Consider the following 20,598-nt stretch of genomic DNA (forward strand, 5'->3'; position numbering starts at 1 on the left):
TTGTCATATAGTTGGAAAAGCAGAGTTGTTATTAATGACATTAATGATGGCTTTGTTCCAATACCACGACCCTAAGAGTGAAGCAGCTAAATGGAATTCAGCCATCATTAATCTGATTATTCAGTGTTTTTCCTACTGTAACATGACAAAGTGTGTTCAGTGAAAAATGCCCATTCAGACCACAATACAGTTAAAATACAGTAGGATTTTGTCAAAATATCCACTGTCATTAGCCTGATTTTCACCTTTAGTAATTGATCGTTTGGCATAAAATCTGTTCATATGTGTTATTCTGCCATTTTTTTTAAAGACACACTGTGGACAAAAGATGTCAAGCAAAAAGTAGCAGAAAAGCTTTCACCACAGTATTTTTGGTTTTGTAAAGAACATTTTTAAAGTATTCAAAGTCATGAGCACCACAGAAATACTGAGTAGTTTAATGTACATCTACTCTCCTAACTATTACAAACTATTAAGGAATCCTCTTCCTTTTGTGACAATGATTTACTGTTAACCATTCCCCTATTTGAGGCTGCTAAAACTGATAACTAGTGGAGCTAGCAGCTTAATTTTATGAGGAACAAAATATATTTAACACCAGAAAAATAACTCTCAAGTAACTTTTTAATTGTTTTAGGACATCATATATTGTACAAATGTGAGAGAAGGAACCAAACAAAAAAATTGCAGATTTAATTGAAATGTCACTCATTCACTCAAATAAAAAACAACTAATTGTTTGTTATTTCTATAATTACAACATGGCTGTTGAAGTAAAGGCAACATTTTCTATGAAAATACAGCGAGCTAACTGCTGTGCAGACTTACTGCAGTTTTCAGAAGCCACAGTTAAACTATTCTCATGCATTACAACAGCTTTGAACCCAGAGCATCACTTGCTATATTTCAGCATCACGGAGGAGAAAAAAAGTCATATCTTCTTTTGAATGGATAAGCGTGATAACACAACCACTGACTTGCTGATTAAAGGTATGGTGAGAAAAAAGATTATTTGAACTTTGTACCTTCCACACCTGACCTTTTGTGATGAATGGATACCAGTAAAGGGAACCAGGCGATGTGCCTCTTTGTAGATTAGGAAACAGCGGTGTTCTTAGCACCAGGCTGGCCGGGCTGTGCTCAGTTTTTTTGACCTGGGTGCAGGCGTGCTGCTGGACTCAGAGGTGGTGGAAACTGCCCTGGAACTGTGGTGGGCTGAACTGGCTGACCTGGGACCTGCTGGTGTGGACAACAGAGAGATGTTTTCTGATTACAGACTTACAATCACATATACAAAGTAGATATTGAACATTTTTGAATTTTTATTTTACATTTCAGTATGTAATATTTAAACATTTCAACAAACAGGTAGAGTACAGGTAAACAAACACACACACACACAATTGTGTTTTATCAGGGTTAGTAAAGCATGTTATTGTCATTTAGCATCCTGGATTCTACTATCAGCAAATGATTTAAAGTCTGACTTAGCAAGGACATTAAGTTTGTACAGTTTTACACGATAATGGAAAAATGCTAAAAAGGTAACTCAAAGTATTATCACACTCTTCAAGCAGAACAGTTATTTAAATTAACATTAAAAAGGTTTAATGTGAGTGGGGCAGTCTTACTGATCTGTGAATTAATGGGTGTTTCTTACCGGTATCAGTCATCCATAGCTGCTTTACACTGCCTGCAAGTCTTCTCCTTCTGTTAATTAAACCTCTGCAGCCATCTGAAGGCAGCAGGGTCAGATGTGCGATAAATACGCTTCCAGTGTGAGCAGTGCTACACAACACAGTGCCACATGCTGATCCTCTTTGTTCGCCTTGATTAAATTATCACATTCAAACACCACCAGGCTGCTACACACTTCTGTTGCTGTGTGTAATGTTTGAATCCACAAGAGGAGACTCTTGATCGACTCAAAACTCTCAGTGAGGTTTGGGTGAACAGGTGCCTTTATGCTGTGAAGCTACCTCACAAGTGGGTTTGTCTATAAAGTGATAATCCTAGCCCCCCTGGTTTAGTCATACATATTAAATATATAAATGGGTAAAGAGATAGACAAGAAGGCACATGCTTGTAGTTTAAATTCTCTTATAAAATATATTGCTGAAGACTTTGTATGAGGAGGTTTTCAACAACCATGTTGTCATACTGTTTGGGGTATATAAATTATATAGAAAACATGTTAGTGTTTTTTTAACACAGCAGAAGAATCACCTACCTGAGCTTGACCTGCTGGCAGACCTCGTTTTCTTTGAAGTGGACCCAGAGATGGGGTATGAAGGAGCTCCCAGGTATCCGACTTGGCGCTGGTAGTCTGCCAGTTGCTCTGAGCGCATCAGGCCAGGTGTAGGCTTAACAGACTCCAGTCTCTTCAGGAAAGCCTGTAAGAAACACATACACATTTCTCATATTTTGAACGTCTACTCTAGGACATGTTTTCGTAAAACAACATAAGTTATGTAAATTAGGAGTCCCAAATCATTCTGCTGCATGACAACATCCCTAAACATATAGCGAGACATAAATAAATATCTGCAGCATCAAGAAGAATAAGGAGCCCTGCAACAGATGGTCTGGAGAACTGGTGCTGTTTTAAAGGCCAAAGGCTGTCACAACAAATATTGATCTGACCTAGCATTTTATCTATTGAGTAATTTGTGGTTTCCTGTTTCATTTACTCATCCACAATATATTACACATAATAACACTTAAAGCATTTATATGTATTTGAACCAGAAATGAAGCACAAAATTGTCTCCATTCTAAAATCCAATAAAATTATGAAAAGAGAAAAATATCTGTTACTTCATAGCATACACAACCAAACAGCATGAAACAAAACAGTGTAGGCAAGTGGCTGAATGTCATACATGCAGTCACACTCCCACATGCATGCTGTGCAGAAATCCCTCCGTAAGCAAAAACTCCATATGAAGCAATGCAACTAGCGAAAAGCTCAACAGTCAAGAGACTGTTTGAAATTCTCCAGAGGTCATAAAAAGGCACTAACTGATTTCTACAGTAACTGCACACAGACTGGTCACCTACTGCTTTTCCAGTGTGTGAATGACAAAAAAATCTCTCTTCCCTCTGTATCAATATCACTTCTTGGATAGAAAATGAAGCTTATTGTATAACTGAAATACATAGTATAACTAGTTGTACTTGTGCAGGACATGTGTGATGTGTGTGGGGTGGATACACTGATCACACGGCAGATTCAATTACTTCACTCTAAGAATAGAGAAGGCGAAAAGCACTCCTGACAACGCAGAGAAATGGAATCAAGAGGGAGGACAGTTTGTCCTGAAAATGGCTGAACACACTCCCTTATAACAAAACAAGAAGGATTAATGAAAGTTGTCTAATGTGTAATAATAAGAGACATATGTGACAGTAAAAGAAAAGTTCTGCTAGTTCTCGGTTTTCACTTAGTAACAGTAACACCCTGCTGGCTGCACATGTTTAATCCAATTATAATTTCCTGAGTCATTTTTAAACTCTGCTGCTTGTGTGAAGCTGTGTTTTTTATCACTGGTGGTCAAGCAAAGTTAATATATGAGGTGAGAGGCTAAAGCTGCAGAGGCTGAACTGTCTTATAATGTCACTCTATGGCGCTGCTGCTGGTCTGCCACCTGCTGCCATCTGTCCAAGTCCATCCGTGTCTGCTTTCAGGGGGACACACTCTCAGACTGACACTGACCCAAACAATTAATGGCTATAGAAATGGTATCCTTAAACATATGTAACTATTAACATAAAAAGTAATATATAACATCATAATGCACACACAGACTAAAGCTATAAAAATATGTGTATTTACTGTATGAAATTTCTGACAGTGATTAGTCAATGTATGTAAACTGCAGGTTCTCTTGGATGATTTAAAAAAATTAAGAACATGTCTTTAAAACTATAACAGTAGACATGCAGCCACGTTTCAGAGGAAATTATTGAGACAGTAAAACAGTCTAGTGGATTATGTCAACTAAATGAATCATTGATACCTCTCTCTCTGAATGTGCTAAAATAGAAATAGAGTAGATGGCTGCAGTGGTTGATGTAAAGACTGGACTTGATAAGGGTCATTCACACCCAATCCCCGTGCAAACTGACAGAGCCTGAGCAGTTTTGCGAAGAAGACTAGAGAAAAATTGCAGTGTCCAGATGCAGCCTGATTGAGACCTATCCACACAGACTCTGTGCTGTGATTGTGGCCAATGCACTACTACTGACTGAGGATGTTATGCATCACTATTGAAGTCGACAAATTAGCAAATCAAGACAAGCAGAAAGTAACAAAAGAGCATTCAAAGATGAACTGAAACTCAACCTGCTAACTATGCTGAATCGAGCAGAGAACAGATAACATGGCTCTCGTCAAACTGAAGCTCAGCATACTATGCTGAGCATAGAAACAGACAAACATGGCTCTCAAAGAAGAGATCCAGGCAGAGAAATGTTCAAACATGGCTCTAATTGAAGTACTTAAGTTCAGCCAGGCTAAGCTTATGGCTGAGCTCCAGGCAAAGATTCTGGCTGAGCGGCAGGGGCAGAAAGACAAAGGTAGAGGAGGAAGAAGACCAAAAGAAGCTCCACCAGGAAAGGTTTGTGATAGAGCTCAATGTACAGAAAGAAACAAACAAAGAACTCAAAGAAGAGCTGAAGTTCACCCAGGATAAACTTCAGGTTGAGGAGCAAAGAAACAAAGCTCTGAAAGAAGATCTGAAGCTCCTGGTGCAAAAGATGATGGATGACCAGGACGGCCTCCATCAAAAAACTGCGGAGGAGATCAGATTTGTGAAGGAGAAAGTGATTCTGCAAACAGAGCTGGAGGTCCTGAAAACTCAGCTCAATCTCTCGCCAAACCCTGAGCTCTCCATGGAGCTCGTGGCAGATGACGAAAGAGAGCAGAAGTCAGCAGTGCCTTCATCCGCCAGCGGCATCTAAGCTGACTTCTCCTCCTCCATCCATTAGATTGTAATGGATGGAGGATTGTAATTGTTACAGGAGCAGATTGACTGAGTGACTAATTAACGATGGAAAGCAAAATTGACAAAATCTCCTAGTGGTCATGAAAACGTATTCCGATTTTGCATATTGATGATGCATTCACCTCATAAACCATGACACACTGCTCTCCCCTGCATGAAAGTATATAAGCTGCTTTTTTAAGTAAAAAGTATTGGTATCATATCAGCGATACTGGCCCTGTATTTACTTGGTATTCTATCAATATTATATTTTGCAGTATCACACATCACTAATACATGTGTCAAAGGTCAAATCTGAAAATTTGACTTGGACTCCATGGATAGATGGTTTACTGCTTGGGCACAGGAGCCACTACACTCAAAAGGACGCATTTTGTCTCACGCTGGCCTCAGATTTGTTATCAGTGCCTCCCTACCACCTTTGCTAAATCATATACTACACAACTAATGTCTGCTGATGACCCCAGGAAACCTATTCTAATACATGAAATAAACAGAAAAAACGGAAAAAAAACACACATACAAATAATGCTGAGCTGTAGCTGATGGACCACAAAACACGTCTGCATTTCTTAAAGCATTGTAAAATGTTTTAAAAGAAAACACCATGAACTGAACAGTGATTTTTCCAACCAGGAGATGCCATAAATGTAACTATTGACATGACAATTGACTGATGCTAAAAAAAATAAGCAAATCAAGTATCAAGCCAAGTATCAAACTCACCAGATTCTCCCTCTCGATGCGTTGCTGTTCCCGCTGCCTGTTGAGTGCGCTGTGAGAGAGGCGAACAAGAGGCGAGTTACCAGCCATACTGGTTTTCTTCCTAACCACACTTCCTGGCCTGGGCGAGGGAGAAAGGCGCAACAGCTCCCGAAGAAGTCGCTGGTTCTCTCGATCTATGCGCCGGACCTCATCATTAGTGAATGAGTAATTCTTCCTGTTTCTCCCTCCAGGACAGCGGAAGACCAGTTTATCTTCAAGTTGACTCTCTGAACTGAGAGAGTCTGATTGGTGAAAAGGACAATGGTTAGAGTATCTTCATCTGCATTTAAAAGAGAGTTACTTGTTTCATGCCATGTTTAAGTAATCCTGCATTTTGAACATATTGTCTCATGAAAAACAACAGCAGCGTAGAACTTAATGTAAAGAATAATTTTAAAAAGAGCCAAAAAAAGTTTATGATGTTTGTCCTTGTTTATCTTGTGATTTAGGTGAGCTTGAAGAAGACTTTTGAGTGTTTTATTGCTCAATATATGATGATTAAATAATAATTTAAGGGCTATATTTTTAGTAAAATGCTCATCATTTCTTATGACTTCTTCTGGATGGATGATTATAATTATGATTATATGAGCCGTGTTTTAGGAAGGGAACCCTTTTTTGTCCAGTTTGGTACAGGAAAAAAAAGTTGTTACATATGTATTTATATGTGTAATTTTCAGTCTTACAAATGTTTCAACACTACAGAGGTATTTCTGGTGTCTTTTAAGTCCATGTGTGCTAGATACTTGCGTGTGCATAACACAATAAATAACATAAAAAACTAACTACACTCAAATCTAGACCAAGCAGGTACATTATAGAGCACTGGTTCCCAGTCTAGGGGTTGTGACATCGTCTATAGGTTTTTTTTTCTAATTTGATATTTTTGTTTTTTAAAATACTAAATACTTTAATTCTGCCACAAACCAAAAAGGCTGGGAACCACTGTTTAGAGCAAAAAGCATAGTCATTGTAGCATTGTCTATAACTGTACTCACACTCATCCACATCCTGATCTGAGTCCTCGTCTTGATGTATACTGCTGAGGCCACTGGAGGGCACACTCTCCTGCTGCTGCTGCTGATGCTGCTGCTGCTGCTCTGTAAGGCCTCCCTGTTCAGCCTCAGTGTGGTTCAGGTCCAACGATTGCAGAGGGCTGATGTCAGGGGAGGAGAGGGGGCTCACATCTGTCACTGTATCATCTGACTCCTCTGTATGGCTGGCAGGTAAATCCCGAGATCCCGCTGAGCCCACTCTGGCTCTTCTTTCTCCAGGGCATAAAGAGGACTTCTTGGGTTTGGGAAGGGTGGGGGACCCTAAACTGCTTCTCCCATTGCTACTGCGAGAGGAGCTTTCTGAGTCTGCGTCTATGCTGGCCTCGGTTGAAGAAGGGGATGGACTTCGGGTGCGCCGGTTTCTTATCAGTTTTTTAGGAGATTGTTTATTTCTCCTTTTCGAGCCTAAGTGTTTGGCACTGGATGGTAATGCCTCTTCTTCAGTCTCATTAGGACTCTGGTTGTACACATCCTTATCATGTACCTCTCTGCCCTCAGCCAACAAAGCCATAAATGTTCCATCGGGCCTTTTAAAGTGCAACGTGTTATTTTCCTCACTATCACTGCTATTATTGATGACCTCATCTAACCTAGAGGCAATAGATGATGCATTAGATGCCCTGCTCTTCTCTTCCACCTTTGACTGATAGCTGTTCTCTTTCCTTTCCTCTGTGCTTCTGTTTTTGTTCACTTGGTCTTTTTTAATCCCATCAGTCCTTGGGGACAAACCATCTTTTTGTTTTGCAGTCTGTTTTGCACCAAGCCTCTCGTGCACTGGTGAGCTCTCCATCTTTTTCCATCTATCTCTGCTGAAGCTGCCATCACCACAATCACTATCGAAAAACGAATGATCCACTTCACCTTCTAGTTCACTGGGGTTGAACATGACAGTCTGTCCAAATGCACTGAACCTGTAGGACAGATTCAGACTGATTCAGACTTGCTGCAGATGTACTATGTGATGGATTACACATTAGAGCTGATTAGTTGATCTGCAGAAAGTTAATCTTGTTTTTCTCTTTTATCAAGGGTGCAGAATATTCATTGAACAAGACATCTGAAGACACTATTTTTCAAAAATTTCATAGATAAAATCAATAATTGATAATGATCTCATCAGTCATGAGCAATCATGAGCTGAAACCCTGTTACACATCTCAGTCATGGTTTAAAGAGTTGGCTAACTGATTTACAAACCATCAAAACATAAATGTAAACCAGTGGTTGTAGGATACATACACCTTAAAATCTAAAACTCTTAAAGAGGCTTTTGAAAGTGATTAACAAGAACGCAAAGTGTACGGTCTATGATTTGTAGTCAATGGGATAAAACCTGCAAACACACTGGTACGGTCCTTTAAGATATCACTATAGCATTACAAACAAATTTAGCATGGGGTTTGGACAGACCAGCCATGGAAATAATACAGCACGGTTTAATAAGAAACACTTTTCTCTTAGTAGTACATAACAGTTTAAACCCTTTAAAAACACCACGAAGACAAAGCATGTTTGGAACCTACAACACAAACTGTATACTTTGAGGCTAATAGCCGACTAGCTAACTAACTTACTCCAACTATACGTTTAGCTTAGCTAACTTTAGCTGCATGGCAACGATACCTTACCTGACGAAGGATCGCACGACAAACGGTGACACACGTTACACTTGCATGTACTTCTTTAGAGAAGATGTATTCCGCTGAAAGGACAAACAAACAAACCGCAAGCCTGCATTAAAAACAAAATCTTCGTTACCGGGCTACTACGGCTGGATGTGGTGAGCGTGACATGGTGCCTAGTAACTACGCTACGTCACTTCCTGGAAACGGTCTTTGGCTCTGCATCAGCAATTTATAATATAAGATGTTAGCAAAAGTAAACGTGTTAAATAATAATTTTACAAAATGTGCCAAAAATCTAGTTGAAAGTGAATATAATTATTTTTTAAAAATACAATAAAAGTATACACGATTGCCCTATTTAATTGCATTAGTCAATTTAGTCGTATTACCATTTTAGAACCATATAGAAATGTGTTCAAAACAACTAATCCAAACTGTACCCAATCTTCCAATCCTCCAGTTGTGTAATACTGACCTTAGATAAATGTATTACAAGTTATATGTTTTGAACAGATGGGGTTTATGCAAAATGGAATGATGTGCTGTAAGAGGGTTAAAGGTATTTGAATTAATTTTGACTGGTGTTAAAGTTAATTGCACACAGAATTTCCCAAATGTTTTTTTTTTTTTTTTTTTTTTTTTGGGTTGAATCTAATATCAAACCATTAAAGATAAGATAAAAATAAACATACAATTTTATGAGTTAATTTGGTGAATCAATTGAACAATTATAATGTGTATGCACGTTTTTCTTTGTATTATTTTTCTCTGATTTTCTCTTATTTAGAGATGTATTTTTACATTTTAAGGCAGTCTTGCATGACAGGTATCAACATATTAGCATAATCTGGCTACTACACAGCTATTTTTATAAGGAAACAACATGAAACCTCAGACTGCAGTGATTTAGCCTTGCAGTCAAAAGCACCAATATAAAACTATTTAAACATATTAAGGGACAGAAGCTGTAGAAGAATGGAGGGGAGGTCACTTCGTTTTTCCTTGGGGATCTATTATGCCAAAGTAACTGCTCTCCCTAGTGCATCTCCATTAACAAGAGAGGGGATTATCTGGAGGCGCGTCCCCTGAAATTACAATTTGTCACGGGTTTTCTCCTAATAACATAGTTAGACCAAGAAGTGACACACACTAATGAAATGCCGATGTCCTAGGACAATAGCACTTGGGGGAATCTATCGTATAAACCTGTGTCTGGTCACTGTCATTGAATTTGCATGCCAATGCAGGATGGGTAGAGATGGGGATTGAATGGGGGTATTTCTGTGACAGTCCCCATACTTACACAATCAACCCATGGAGTGGAACCCAGGAGTGACAAAAGTATAGGCTACGATTTAATTCACATTTCTTCATGTCTGCTGGTGAGAAGCATCCATCTGACTCTGGTAATTGAGTGACTGTCAAAACTTAATTAAAGGGAGTGATTGTTTTCCAATAATGGGCTGTGTCAGAGGGAACAGTGCTTCTTCAATACACAAGTAGTTCTCAGAGCAGGACCAAGGGTGCTCAGGGTCCTTTAAATATTTCCAGGAGGTCCACAGCAAAATGAGAATTACTGTTTTTTCACTGTGATTTCCTCACTATACACAATAAATTACAGAATGCATAAAGAATGCATAAGAATGAGAATTGATTTCTCTTTACTTATATGTTATATCCCCTTATGCAGTCTACTGGTTTAAACAATAAAACAAAACAATAATCCTTAAATGTGGGTGTCCATGACAAAAGACACTTGTCCAGTGGGTGTTTAGAACCTGCTGTGTTGTTTACTTGTCTGTAATAGGGCTACAACTAACAATTATTTCATTGTTTACAAAATGTCAGAAAATAGTGAAAAAGGCCCATTATATCAGTACAAAGTGATTTTGTAGCTTTCTTGTTTTATCAGATCAACACACATTAAATTTACCACCATAAATGGCAAAGAAAGTTATACAATCCTTCATATTTTGAAAAGCAGAAATCAGTGAATATTTGGCATTTTTGCTTGAAAAGAATGAATTCGTAAAAAATATCATTTTCTGTTGAACTGACTGATCTAATAATTAACTGTTTCAGCTTTAGACTGCAATGTTAAAACATTTGAAAAAAAAAAACAAAGAAAAAATGAGAAACAATAAGATACACTGTACAGTTTAATCATTTGTAAAATCAGCCATATAGTACAGTAGAATATGTGTTGGGGCGATGGGAGTAAAGACCATATTTTGGCATCAGTCATGGTGGGTTCCTTGATGTACTGTATTTCTCTCCTAAATAAAATGAGCCTGTATACATATACATTTACCAGCCAATATTAACAAATTACATCTGTAAATAGCTGTGCTTTTGTTGCCATGACAACAATTTATGTAGGGCTTAACCAGAACTGCAAGGGTAAATTACAAGACTTAAACTTCATTCCAGAAATTCTTCAAATTTGAAACATTGGACAGATTCCTTATAAAACTAACAGTTATTCATCCTCTCCATCTGAGAGGCTGTGAGAGCTCAGGTCATCTTTGGCCTCTGAGGCAGACAGAGATTATAATACGCAGTCTGATCCCAAAAATCTGGTCCTTTCCAGCCACACCAGCCCTGAGAAAGATTAAAATACACACCAAGATCAACACTGTATATGGAAAGTTATACTTTACAGAGAGAAAAGCAGCCATTGTGGAAGCTTGTAGCAGTTACCTTGTCTGTGATAACCTGCAGGTCCTCTGCTCCTGTGTAATGTGGATCTAGTATGAGATAGCGGATCTGCCCGGTGGTCTCACTCCACGCCTACACCCAGAATAGTATGAGCTAAAACTCCCCCTCCTGCAACACATGGCCACGTTTTAACAAAGCTGTGATTCTGAATGGGAGCAAAGATTTGTACATGGGCTTTTGAAAATGCCGAACCCAGTGTATATAGTATACAGCAATCAAACAGTACTTTGAATTTATAAAATAAACATTCCTGTTTCTCATCTCATAGCTGTGAATATGAGCTAAATTAGTCCAGTGTTTACACATGCTGTTATATGTAAAAAAGACAAATTAAAGCATCAGACAAAATCAATAACATTACAACTGGTCAAAAAAGCTGCAAAACAGAAACTAGGCCTTTAAGATGTGATGTATAGTCTCAGTATTAAAAACCTGACACTTGGCTCACCAATCATGACAGGAGTTCCCTCAGTAAGGAAGTGGTTGGCCAGTTCTCTGCCTTTAGACGCCAGCTCAGACCCCTGACTGAAAAGTACACAGATTAGCTGTCAGATTAATCCAAACCATCCATTATCATACACAAGGTGCTATTAGACATGTAATCACACCTCACAAACATGATCTTGGACGTGACCCCAAGCAGCTGGTTCAGAACAGCCTGAACCTCAATGGATCCGATCCACTGGCGTGATCCCACAAACGATGGCTGCTTGTCTCCAACGTCCACTAAAGCCTGGTAAAACAGTAAACCCAAACAGAAGCAGGCATCTTGGACATGGACATAAAAAACAAATACAGGAACATTTTTTATTGTATTGTGATCATATCTACAGAGGCACTTACCTGCTGGATCTCTCTGTGAGTGGGCACAGGCCGCTCTACGTAGCCTTGTTGCTGGAACCAGGAGCAGATGGTCTGCAGGGAGCGATAAGCGCAGCCCCAGCCATTGTCATCCATACGGTCCTGCATGTAGTGGTGATAGCTGTAGATCCCTTGGACCAAGTACACCTTGACAGGCAAATCATCGTTATTATTCCTTGCACATTCCTTGAGTACATCTCAGTATCCATCTTCAAAAGAGCAGACAAGAGTATAACAAACTCTGATATGGTAATATGCAATACCTTGCCATCGTCCAGGGTGGGATGTGTGAGGACCAGATGAGGGTTTCGGAGATAACCGTCTCTGTAGGGCTCATTGGGAAAGTGGTATGCATTGGCTCTTCTAAAATAAGGCCTGTCATCTGGTAGCTCAAACTGTTGATGCAACTCCTACAGACGGAGAAACAATGGTGGCAGGGCAGTGTATTATGTAAGTGCAAGAAGCTGGAAATGTGGAAACTTTCTGTACCTCAGCACTCATTTCTATTCTGTATGTTGGAGCAATAAAGATGCATCTAATACAAGGAGATTTACATGTTGCTTGCTGGATTTATTTGGGGTTTTAAAGAAGCCCAGTCTGTGCTTCTCACCTTACGCTGCGTCTCTAGTTGGCTGTCAGGCACTCCTGCTGGGTAAACCACGGTCACTAGTCCTGCTGGCTCTGGAAGCAGAAAGTGGAACGGCTCAGGGACCAGCAGTGAAGTCCCTTTCATGTGCTGCAAGGTCACTTTCTCCATCTCACACAGCTGATGAGCTAGCGCCTCCACCAGGCGCTCACAGGCACTGCAACACCAGAACACAAATCTTTTACAGTGAGAGAGGAGCTTTACCGAGGAGTAATGTGTGTGGTGGTGAGTCAGTGACAAGTTTATTAACACTGATAGACTCAGTTTATGGAGTTTGATCAGCAGTTTAAATTCAGGTTTCTTTAAGATAAGATATACTCTTTGATTGTGCTGTTGCAGCTGGTTTCGGACAACACAGTCCATGGGAAGAGTTGTAGACAGGAAGTGGGATTTCTGGACTGTTTTGCTGAGGATAGGAGCTGGGAGTGGGCCGGGCCTTGACACCTCCATCATCAGGCGAAGGTTTATGACACTCTAAATGACAGGTACAAGTACAGTGGCATAAACACACAAGATAAAACCAATAAGGCGTTGTTAAATATTCTATGTTGTACTGTATCTGTCAAGTGGAAAATTTGCTACATTGCTGTGGAAACAGGTTACCTTTCGGTACAAAAGTAAGTACTTAGCAGTGTTCCAGCAATTACTATTTCTGTCTTGGCACTCCCACATCCATCTCCATATTAGAAACTTACCACTGCTGAACCTTTTTTGCTTTTCTTTTTCCCAGATTTCTTGCCAAAGCTCTCCTGTTCATCTGTCCTGAAGTAGATAAAATTATGATTTACTATTCAGCTAACCAAAAAGAAAAAAACATGATCAACTAAAAGATTTAAGTGACTTACTGTATCCACTGATGTATCTCTTCACACAGTGTGTCTGGAGTTATTTCGTCGGGTGTTGCTTTAACACCTTTGTTTGGCCAAATAACAACAGGACTGTCACAGACTGTGAGAACACAGGATTCAGATTTCACCTGAGAGCGGAGGGTCTCAAATGTTCCTGAGATCACCTTCTGTATCTGTGACACTGACAGAGACGACAGAGAAACAGACAATACAGGTCATTTTACCATTTTACCATATGATAAAGATAAGGCCTTAAGTTTCTGTCTGTGTATGTTTATGTAGGCTACTCAGTTGATTCAAGCAAATCTTCATGCTACAACATACAATGATATTTAGACTTTTACTCTCATATTTAAGTATATTTTGAGGGTAATACTTCTGTACTCAAGTAGAATTTTTCATGCAGGATTTTTGGAGTATACTGAGATTGCTGTGTTGGTGCTTTTACTTTGATAAAGGATTTGACATTCTTCTACCACTGGTAATATACCTCCTCTGCAGTAACTATTTTTGTTACAGCAGCAGAGACGTGAAGCATAAAATACAAACACGAGAAACCCACGTTTGAATAAAGTATATTGTGGTTAGAGGTCCATAAACATAAAGTACCCTCTGTGCTGTCCAACCGACATTTGAGCTCCAGCGGCCCTCTAACACGGAGGATGGTCCCAGTGTAGGAGGGATGTGAGTCAACAAAAACCTGAGGTAGCAGAAGACATGTTAGCAGCCTGAGAGAGAACCAGCTGACAGAGTTAATACCGTTCACTTACATTACTCTGTGGTTTATCGACTGCTAAAGAAGAACTGAGGAGCCGCTGTCAGCTGGCACTTATCTAGTAGCGACAGCTGACAACCAGCTGAAGATAATATGAAGCTGTTTCATCTAAACGAGCTAATTTATCGTTAGACTCACCATCGTGGAGTTTAGGTCAGTAATTTAAAATCACTCTGTGTATGAACTGGAGGCTGACATGTCTGTTGAAGGAACTATACAACGTGTCTCTGACCGCTGCATCCTATTGGACCACACTGACCCCACCCACTGATGTTGCGTTCAATGTAACTGGTAAAAGATAATCTCAGTAATAAACGGAAAACACAGGATAAGACTGCATACTATGGATTATACCCTTTTACACTGTCACACCTGATTGAATGGTTCTGTAAACACATAGTAAGTGAAAGTGATCAAAACACTATAGTAAACAGATAATTGAATAATTAATAATATATATAACATGTAATCAAATAATTTTTTGGGGGGACATTCATTGGCTCATCCTCAAACTGTCAGTCTATGGATTTCCAACACAAATATCCTGAGGGCAGTTGGTAGAGATCTACATATAGTATATACATAAATTATTATAAAAAGAGTTACAATAAACTACTGTGTTCTACATTTGAGTAGAAATAATAATAAAAAAAACCTGCTATAGGTGCTATGGATTCAAAAATTCTGCAGTCATGCTGCTCACTGCTGTAGTGTAATGTAAAATGTCCTGTGGTGGTGCTGTTTGTACAGTATGAAGTGTGTTCAGCTTTAGTGAGGCATACTACATCTAATTATTCCAGCATCAGTGCCCATGTCACCCATCTTATGCAACACTTGAAAACATGCGTCAACATTCCTGCATTTTTATCTTTTTGTTCAGCTATCTATATTTTTTAAATCATTATTTTTATTATTATTATTATTTTATAAAGATAAATAATTCAAAGGGAGTTCAAATAGTCACAGATAATAAACAGTAAAACAGTGAAACCTGTTTCTTGGTGCATTGCCTGTTTGCCTCAGGCTATTATATGGCAGCCATGCGTACTAGGCCAGGCAGGATGAGTGGACACAGGGTTAGAGATACTGTACTGTATAGAGTTATTATGCATGTAGAAGAGGAAGCTTTCTAACTATCATCCCCTCCAGCAAACATAACCACCAAAACACTCTGAACTCAGTAAGCTCAGGAAAACAAAATGATCATCAAATACTGCAGTTATAGTGAAGAAGACAAACCAGATAACAGTTACATTTATTTTACCTGCTTTTTCTCAAACAAAGACAAACATCTGTAAATGGAAGAATTCACATTACAGGCCTTTTTACACCTAAATGTGTGAACACTTATTAACTGTTGTCAGTCATTATGGCAAAGTCAAATAAAGAAAATGTCGGGAGGTAAAGTTGAAAATGGGGTCAGTGAAATTTTGTTCTAATACTGCTTCAAGAAAAAAAATCATCAGTGCTTTGTTAGATTAGTGGGAAAAGGAGCTGAGATGGTTTGTCTCATATAAGTTTTCAAAATCACTCGGCTGAATCAGGAGATTGTTAGAAAAAGAAATAATACTCTAGTGTTAGGACTTATGAACATTTGAATGAAACGGTAACACCATATTTAAATGTCATTATGGAAATAACAGTTATTTTGAGAAACATTAGTTTATCTGATGTGCTGATTTGTATGTGGATCAGTTATTTACAAGAGTACATAAATGCAACATTACCAAAGAAGATCTGTAAGTATCTATTACAGGGCTTTATGTGCTTGAATGTTGCAATCTGCCTAAAAAAAAGGCTCCTCTTGTTAAACTGAGTGTATGTACATTGTTACTGTCTGAGGTCATGGCTGTTAAGTTCCTGTGGACTTAGAGTGCTAGGCCTGATTTGTGATGAGATTAGCTATCTCTGTGCATATCATAAACAGAGTGTTAGGATCTTTGGAAGAGTGTGTGCAGAGACTGAAGAAATGGCAGACAGTATGGAAACTCACATTAGAAATGCACATTCATCATATGGAAATGGGCAAAGTTAATCTTTGGACTTATTTGGTTGTACAGTGTGGTGGAAATGACTGATGGCAGGATGTATGCAAATGAGTGTAGTTGGAATATATACACATAAACTGAAGTGGACTATTATTAAGAACAACTCAGAACAACCCTCAGCTACTACTAGAGATTCTTTGTAAACTGTCCTGGTCTTTTGTGGCAATGTCCACCTTCTCTGACTTTACAATCTAACTGACACCAATGAAAGCATTTATTTGTTTTTGCCAAAAAAAATAATAGGATGTGAATGTTGAATATATACTTCATGACTTAAAGGTGAGGCTGGGGATTACAGAAGCTGGTCAGAGTTTAATATAATTTAAGATCACATTAAAACAAGTTCTGTTTAGGGATAGGTTTACAGTTATTCAAGTCTGTCATAGGTGCTGTATGAATGTTGAAAAATTTTCTTCTTGTAAAAATGGGCTATTAAGAGATTCTTCTTAATATACTTTGAATGTAAGTGGGGGGGGGGGGGGGTTAATTCCAAAGTTTTCCAAAGATAATATGAGGTTTCAGCCAGCTGAGTTAGATGGATCAAGTTAGATGGATCTTCAAAAGTTTCAGCCTTTTAGTTCAAAATTCCCTTGTTTTGTTAAAATCAGCTGCAGCTCAAAAAGAACACAGTGCCCAGGGAAACACACAGAGAGAATTTTCTACCAAGAAGACTGTTAGTTTGTAAGATATTCACTTGATTTGTCTCACTCAGACTGCCGATGTTAAACCTTTGAATATGTTTTTGTAGAAAAAGAGGGCTGTGGATTTTGACTCCCATTACTTTAGAGGGGCGATAGTTTAATGGCCAGTTTTAACAGGAGGAATGATGACATCAAGCAAAGCCTAAGACTGTTGTTTTAAGACAGACTTGAAAAATCTTTTTAGCAATCTTAAGCCACACATTTTCTCAATTAATGTCAAGAGGAAGTATTACATTGTTGTATTGTTTTAGTCTCATTCCAGCTCATGACCTTAACGGTGGTGTTAACACTTGGTATCATGTTGTGCTCAGAGGCTCTGTATGTGTACAGGTCTTTTACATGTAAAATAAGAATGTATACATGCAAATCTAGAGCTAGTGTTAGCACAAGATTTCGAGTGAAAACCTTATCTGTTCATCCATGGGTTAACATTATGTTAGGTTATGTTATGTTATCATAACAGTTCAACGTCCATCAGATAATGTCATCTGTACTGTACTATATTGTACTGTCAACAAAGGTGTATACTGTCAGGTTTTCTTAAGGTCCTGAAAGTTGCCATGGACAAGAAACACAGATACAATTAAGTAATTTACAGGCGAACTGAAGTAGAACTGAATAGATCCATTTAGATTTTCCCATTGAATTATGCATGTTTACAAATGTATGTGTATGTATGAGGGTGTGTGTGTTGTGTTTTTGAGGACATACGGGGAAGAGAGAGAAAAAAAAAAACAATGGAAAAAGTGGGTATGAACAGAAACGACAATGCTACTTACACTTCATACAGCATGTCTGCTCTTGATGTTTTTTTTTTCCTTTTTAAAAAAAGATGTGGCGGCCTCTACAGACAGCAGGGAACTTGCAGGGTAATTAACTGTAAAAAGTGGAACTGCACGGCCGATAGAAATATCTTCATGTAACAGCCACATCTTTTGCCTCTGGATATCAAATGACCTCAGATTCACATCATTGGCCTCCTACTGAGGCGTGAGCTCTGGATCCTGGTCCTTGGTCATTCCTCATTGCTAATGGGTTCACCCCAGGACAAGTTCTGAGAGACAAATAGATGACGGGAACAGGAAAAAAAAAAGGTAGTACACATACACCAGTAGAATGAAACTAAGTACATTTACTCAAGTAGTGCACTTAAGCACCATTGTGAGTTATTTTTGTATTTTACTTTTTGAAATTATTTTTAAGATTCTGAGTTTATATACGGGGGACCATTTTCTCATGATCCGTTACATGATCATCAGTCATATCTGCTGCCCTTTTCAGCTTCCCTCTGTTACCAAAATGTCCTTTGCAGACTGAGAGAGAGAGAGAGAGAGAGAGAGAGAGAGAGAGAGAGAGAGAGAGAGAGAGAGAGAGAGAAATGGTCCAAGAGAAGTGGCCTGTGCTCAGCCCTGTCTGAAGTGTGGGTCAGTGCTCCACATTTTGTAGGACAGATGCCTCAGAGGTCATCGTCCTCTCCTTCAGCTTCAGTCGTGCTCTAGTCTTCACGTCTGAGAAAAATACGATAAGACACAAAGCACCACAAAGCAAAGACGTCAACTGCGAGACTTTTCTGGCCTGAAACTTAATTCACTGTCTCACCTTGGCACAGATCAGAAGGTCCATGTTGTAGATAATCATGACAAAGAGGTTTATTCATGCCAGTGCAGCTGGTGCTACGAGTGGCTCCTCTGGGTTCTGGTGAGAGACGGCAGCAGCAGCTGTCACCTCTGTGGGAGCAGATGGGTCACTGAGACCTGAGGACGGCCTGCAAGATCACTTCATTTGCTACTTGTTTGATTTAAACACATGCTTTATATACTTTTTGATTAATTTCCACATTAAATTCAGTTCATCATTACTGATCTTGTTTCAGCTATAGGTACAATTCCCCCCAAAAAGCAGAAGTCATATGGCTCAGGCCTTATCTGTTTGGTGTATTACTGTGGTCTGTCCTAGAAGAGAGATCCTTTCTCTGTTGTTCTTCCTGAGATTTCTCCCATTAAATATCTTTTGGGGAGCTTTTCCCTTGTCCAATTTAAGGATTTAAGGATTTAAGGATCAAGTGTATTGTAAGCCAAAAAGATTGTTGGGCCCTTTGAGGGAAAATATTGGCCTACATCAGTTAAATTGACTCATGTTATTTATTTGGTTTACATCAACGTGTGCTTCTAAGCAAATGTGCAGTGAGGTGGCCTTTAAAACTAAACTTGTTTGACAGGACCTTACATTTGAATACAGTAAAGCAAGTTGTCTCATTTCCTGCAGGGACTATGAGACCAAAACAGGGTTTATCATAAGATCTTGTGGCAATATTTAGTTTCATACCTTACATTGTGCTCTTAATTGTAGTTCGTATATAGAAGTGTTTTCATTATACTATAATGAAATTCTGAATAAATACAACAAGAAAACAGACAAAATTGAATATTATGCTCCATAACTGTCATAGATAAAAAATAATATACACAGATGCTTAAAAAGACCCATTTTTCAGCACACACTGAAGACAACAGTCTAATGAATAACATCTTGATGGTCCATACTTGGAGCCAAATGAAAGGGTTCCCCTTTTAATCTCTAACCTATAAACTTTTTGTTTTTATGTGGTAGTGGCATCTTGGACCTTGTTGTTGAATGACAGCCAACATAAGCATCGTGCTGGTCCAGAGTTATCCTGTGAGAAATTACTTCCATCTCCCAAGTGACAAAGCCGTTCATTATTTAAGCTCTGAAATGGATTTATTATGTCAGACAATGAAATTGTTTTTTTCAGACCAAACAAGGCCAACAGGCAGTGCTATAGTCTCATCGTCGCCAATAAAAACTATTTTGACACAAATTGTTATAAATGATCACAAAACATGTTAATACCACTGAATTCTGAACTTACACAGGACATTGTTGAAAACATGTTAATATTTGAGTAAATTTACTTGAACTGAGTTTATTTATCATTATAGATAAAGCACATTAATCACAGTTTCTGTAAATGCTCCTGGGTTATCCGGCTGGCTATTTTTCAGTTGAAGTTTTTTGGCAAAATGTTCTACAAAACCAATGAGGTGACCTGTGATGAAATACACACACAAAATGCCAAAGGGGCAACAACAGCAGCAAAATCGAAATTCTGAAGATTGTCGACGAGCTTCACAGAGCAACGGGAAGCAGTAAAATGTGGATGCAATGATATAATAAGACAGCCAATATTCAGTTTTCATAACCATGCAAAATAATATAGGTAACAAGGCACAAATGAGCAATATAAAACATACAGACATTAGCCATGCAGAGCAGCATAACACTTTTAACAACTATATTAATCTGAATAAAACAGAGGTAAGCAATATTACTAATAAAATACTAATGAATACAGCCATACATATTCAAACCATGCAAAGGCAACTGCAGGCAAAGGACCAGGGACAAGTTAGCAACAAGTCTACAAAATGATAAAGCTATAATGATTAGGTGATAGAAAAAAATGTGTGGATAACTATTTTGATAATTGATTACTCATTTACAAGAGCGGGTCAACAATCATCACACTCCT

General features: G+C 38.6%; 2 protein-coding genes across 4 annotated transcripts; both read right to left on the reverse strand.

Annotated features, from left to right (window-relative positions):
* Positions 1-136: 136 nt before the first annotated feature.
* On the reverse strand, positions 137-8,655 carry cfap97 (cilia and flagella associated protein 97). Of its 3 annotated transcripts, none has more exons than XM_018695680.2 (5): positions 8,455-8,655; positions 6,770-7,737; positions 5,733-6,013; positions 2,231-2,393; positions 137-1,236 (listed from the first exon to the last, which is right to left on the reverse strand). In XM_018695680.2, exons 2-5 carry the CDS (start codon positions 7,710-7,712, stop codon positions 1,115-1,117), a joined length of 1,509 nt encoding a protein of 502 aa, XP_018551196.1. In that variant the 5' UTR covers positions 7,713-7,737; positions 8,455-8,655; the 3' UTR covers positions 137-1,114. The 3 variants fall into 3 exon arrangements, with proteins under 3 accessions (XP_018551196.1, XP_018551195.1, XP_050926551.1); XM_018695679.2 differs by having other exon boundaries at positions 137-1,239; XM_051070594.1 differs by lacking the exon at positions 137-1,236 and adding an exon at positions 1,246-1,735.
* Positions 8,656-10,335: 1,680 nt separating this feature from the next.
* On the reverse strand, positions 10,336-14,555 carry ufsp2 (ufm1-specific peptidase 2). The gene is given in 14 exon segments (XM_018695677.2): positions 10,336-11,052; positions 11,152-11,241; positions 11,243-11,277; positions 11,618-11,694; positions 11,778-11,902; positions 12,013-12,177; positions 12,294-12,440; positions 12,641-12,833; positions 12,995-13,023; positions 13,025-13,150; positions 13,372-13,438; positions 13,522-13,705; positions 14,134-14,224; positions 14,438-14,555. Coding segments are annotated over 14 exon segments (1,419 nt in total). The 5' UTR covers positions 14,441-14,555; the 3' UTR covers positions 10,336-10,965.
* Positions 14,556-20,598: the final 6,043 nt, after the last annotated feature.

This window comes from Lates calcarifer, linkage group LG5 (assembly GCF_001640805.2).
Source record: "Lates calcarifer isolate ASB-BC8 linkage group LG5, TLL_Latcal_v3, whole genome shotgun sequence".
NCBI classification, from domain to species: domain Eukaryota; kingdom Metazoa; phylum Chordata; class Actinopteri; family Centropomidae; genus Lates; species Lates calcarifer.